The following is a 2,953-nucleotide window of genomic DNA, read 5'->3' as shown; positions in this document are numbered from 1 at the left end:
TTGATAGTGATACCGACTGACATTGATTTACAGCTAATTACATTAAAATATTATTTATGTACATTTATTTTCCTAATAAACACATCTTAAAGCACCTACATATACAATGCCTTTATATGAATTGAAAATGTGTGTGACGTGACATATACAGTTCATGCAGGATGTATGATGTGTGCACCATACATACTGGAAGATACAGTACCCTACTGTGAAGATACTGTACTGTGCAGTGACCTTCACGCTCAGATGGCAAAGATCTCACTAGCTACAGTAAGTCACATATATTTAGCCTACTGTATATAGTACTGTATACAGTAATGATTACTAGCTACAGTACTATACAGGGCAGCAGTGTTGATCGTGCATGAAACTTTCATCCCATCAGGACGCCTTTTCTTGATACTCTATAGTTTACTCTAATGTTCCTTCACTTGACTAACTAGTAATTAAAGAAGTGCTTGAATTGATATTGAGATAAAGCTCATAGTGCTAATCACACCCCCAAAAAGAAAGGTTGTATTACTAAAACAAAGCAATGACATATATAAAATGTATTTTATACTATAGCAAGCTTTAGTATTTCATTAAAAGATGAAGGATTCAATTAGATCGACAGTTAAACGGAATAGCAGATGTTTTGATGATGTTGGAGGTGTAACTGCGGTATGAGCTGACATCAGTAAGCGGTTGCGCACGTGTCAAACTACTCCCTTCCTTATTATCCCTTTACGTTAGAAGTTCAAGTATGCTCTGTTGATGTTAGAAATAATGACTCAAATGTCAAACCATTTATGTTGGGCTAATATACGTTTTCATGTTAATTTGGATGGGGGGGATTTACGCCGATCAGTCAAATTCGAATGTTTGAACTTGTAACGTGACTGCATGGGATGTATAGGCAAGTGTCGTTTCGTTGCATCCAATGGCAGTGTCTGCGATAAGGTCACGTAATGAGCCTCTTGTGGATTTGACAGCTCGCAGTTCCGACACTGCCAAAACAACGCTATGCAGATGTCAATCTGTATCATAAACCGGAATTCAATCCGCTCTTGCTTTGTCAGCTATGAACCTTTTAAAGGCATGTTTCCGCGTTCGCAGAGACCAAAGATGATCTATTATATTGAAAAGATAGTAGTGACTCCTCTAACAATGGAAATACATGTCCTCAAAGATGGAAGCAAGCGGGAGGAGGCTTTGATCAGGTGGGACCATTCTAGCCAGTGAGAGTGCAGATACGCGTGTGACCACAGGGCACAACTCCGATATAAAGTATTACTTTTTTTGCAGAAATGCCACATGCATCCACTTATGTCAGTGCATTCGTAATAACCTAACCATCACGAAACTTCAATTCAATCAAATAAGCCTCACGTATCAAAATGAACAATAAACATTTTTGTTGACCAAATTGATTGCCATACAAAAATTCCTAACTTCCTGGTCTTATTTTCGTGGACAGATTTTGGGCAGAGTAAATCCTCTCGCTTCAGCTCTTCCTCTCTGTGGCGACAACCTGATTCAGCCCATCAACGGGCTAATTATTAGAATCAGGTGTGCTATATTAGGGTTCGAGTTTAAACCTACAGGGTGGTAGCTCTCTAGGTTATGCATATTTTATTGGATTTGTTAGCAATATTGACATGCCACGTACTTCACTTTTTCCCCAGCCTACAGACTGTTGTTGGCTCAGCGGATAACTGTCTCTTGACGACTGTAAGAGCAGTATGTATAAAAACAGGCAGCAGTGCCTTCCAGGACACATTCCCATGCATTATGTCTTACCACAAGCAACACACACACACTCAACCAGGGTTAAATGAATGAAATACTTTTTTATTGAGTCAAAATGTCATATTTTATAAATATGTAAAAACTGGAATGATAATGAATTTATCGTTGCAGTATGATGCCGGGTTTGTATTGTGATGATAAACGGGGGAACCAGAGAGAAGAGGGCCGGATCAGCAGAGTGAAGGTGATTTGTCAAAATGAGTGGATGTGGCTCCGGCTGCTGGTCTGTCCAATCACCGCTCAGCAGGAAGTCTCCAAGGTTACGTGCCTGTGTGAGAACTGAGGAGTGCTAGCTCTCGTGCCACTCGTTCCATTAAGATGATTCAGTTATTTACTACTGAGTGGTGGACTGCGGAGCTAGATGACACTCACGAACAGGAAGCTCAGATTGGACAGACAGTTTATTATATAATACAAATTATATATTGTTTATTAAATTATTAGGTTATAATAAAGTATGTTGTTTGTCCTCAGTGCTCACAAGCTGTGATACAGTGTTGGTTGATGTGTGTGTCAGCTTAAAAGTCGTTATCGCTCTCCTCTAATAGCTGGGGCCTCAAGGGCCCCCTGGAGGGCCGGGATGGCTTGGGCGCCGGGACTTCTAGACTGTCGTTGTCGTCCTCCAGGTCCTCGTTCTCCTCCTCACCTTCCTCATCCTCGTCCACGTCTATCTCACTGTCCTCTGTCTGAAAGAGCAGACAGAGTTAGCTAACAAGGTTCGTACCTTAGCATGATAATGCCTTAACACAACCACAAGCTAAAGTCTGATGGGTTCTAGGAGGTTCAGGAAATTCTACACACATACAGGGTACGTGGAGTAATGCTCAGCTAGTGCTAATTCGACCATCTAGGGAAACATTTCACTGTGCAGTGCAACCAAACTCTAAGCTACTACCAATTATATGTTGCCATCTAATGAGCTAGCCAATCGGATCCACTTATGTGACCTGCTCAGTTCACATCCATCATGGCTAGGGGCAATTAGATGCCACAGACTAGATCCCATGGTCCCACACCAACCTTTCCTTTCCTCTGTGTGGGGGCGTGAGGAAGTGAGTTGGACGCAACCGCTTTGAGCTTTTAAAATACGAATGGTGGAGAGAAAAGGAGAGAAATTAAGTGAAAAGGGGATAACATTGAGAAATATGAGATGATGAGGAAC

General features: G+C 41.3%; 1 protein-coding gene across 1 annotated transcript in view; it reads right to left on the bottom strand.

The window, feature by feature from the left end:
• Positions 1–1,812: 1,812 nt before the first annotated feature.
• cluap1 (clusterin associated protein 1) overlaps positions 1,813–2,953 on the bottom strand; it is a 32,781-nt gene continuing 31,640 nt past the window's right edge. The window contains exon 13 of the mRNA XM_084168959.1: positions 1,813–2,477. Within this exon, the coding sequence (XP_084025085.1) occupies positions 2,310–2,477 (168 nt within the window). The 3' untranslated portion in view covers positions 1,813–2,309. The remainder of the gene's footprint in view (positions 2,478–2,953) is intronic.

This window comes from Coregonus lavaretus, assembly GCF_964263955.1.
Source record: "Coregonus lavaretus genome assembly, chromosome: 1".
Classification (NCBI taxonomy): domain Eukaryota; kingdom Metazoa; phylum Chordata; class Actinopteri; order Salmoniformes; family Salmonidae; genus Coregonus; species Coregonus lavaretus.
This window is presented reverse-complemented; position numbering and strand designations above follow the sequence as displayed.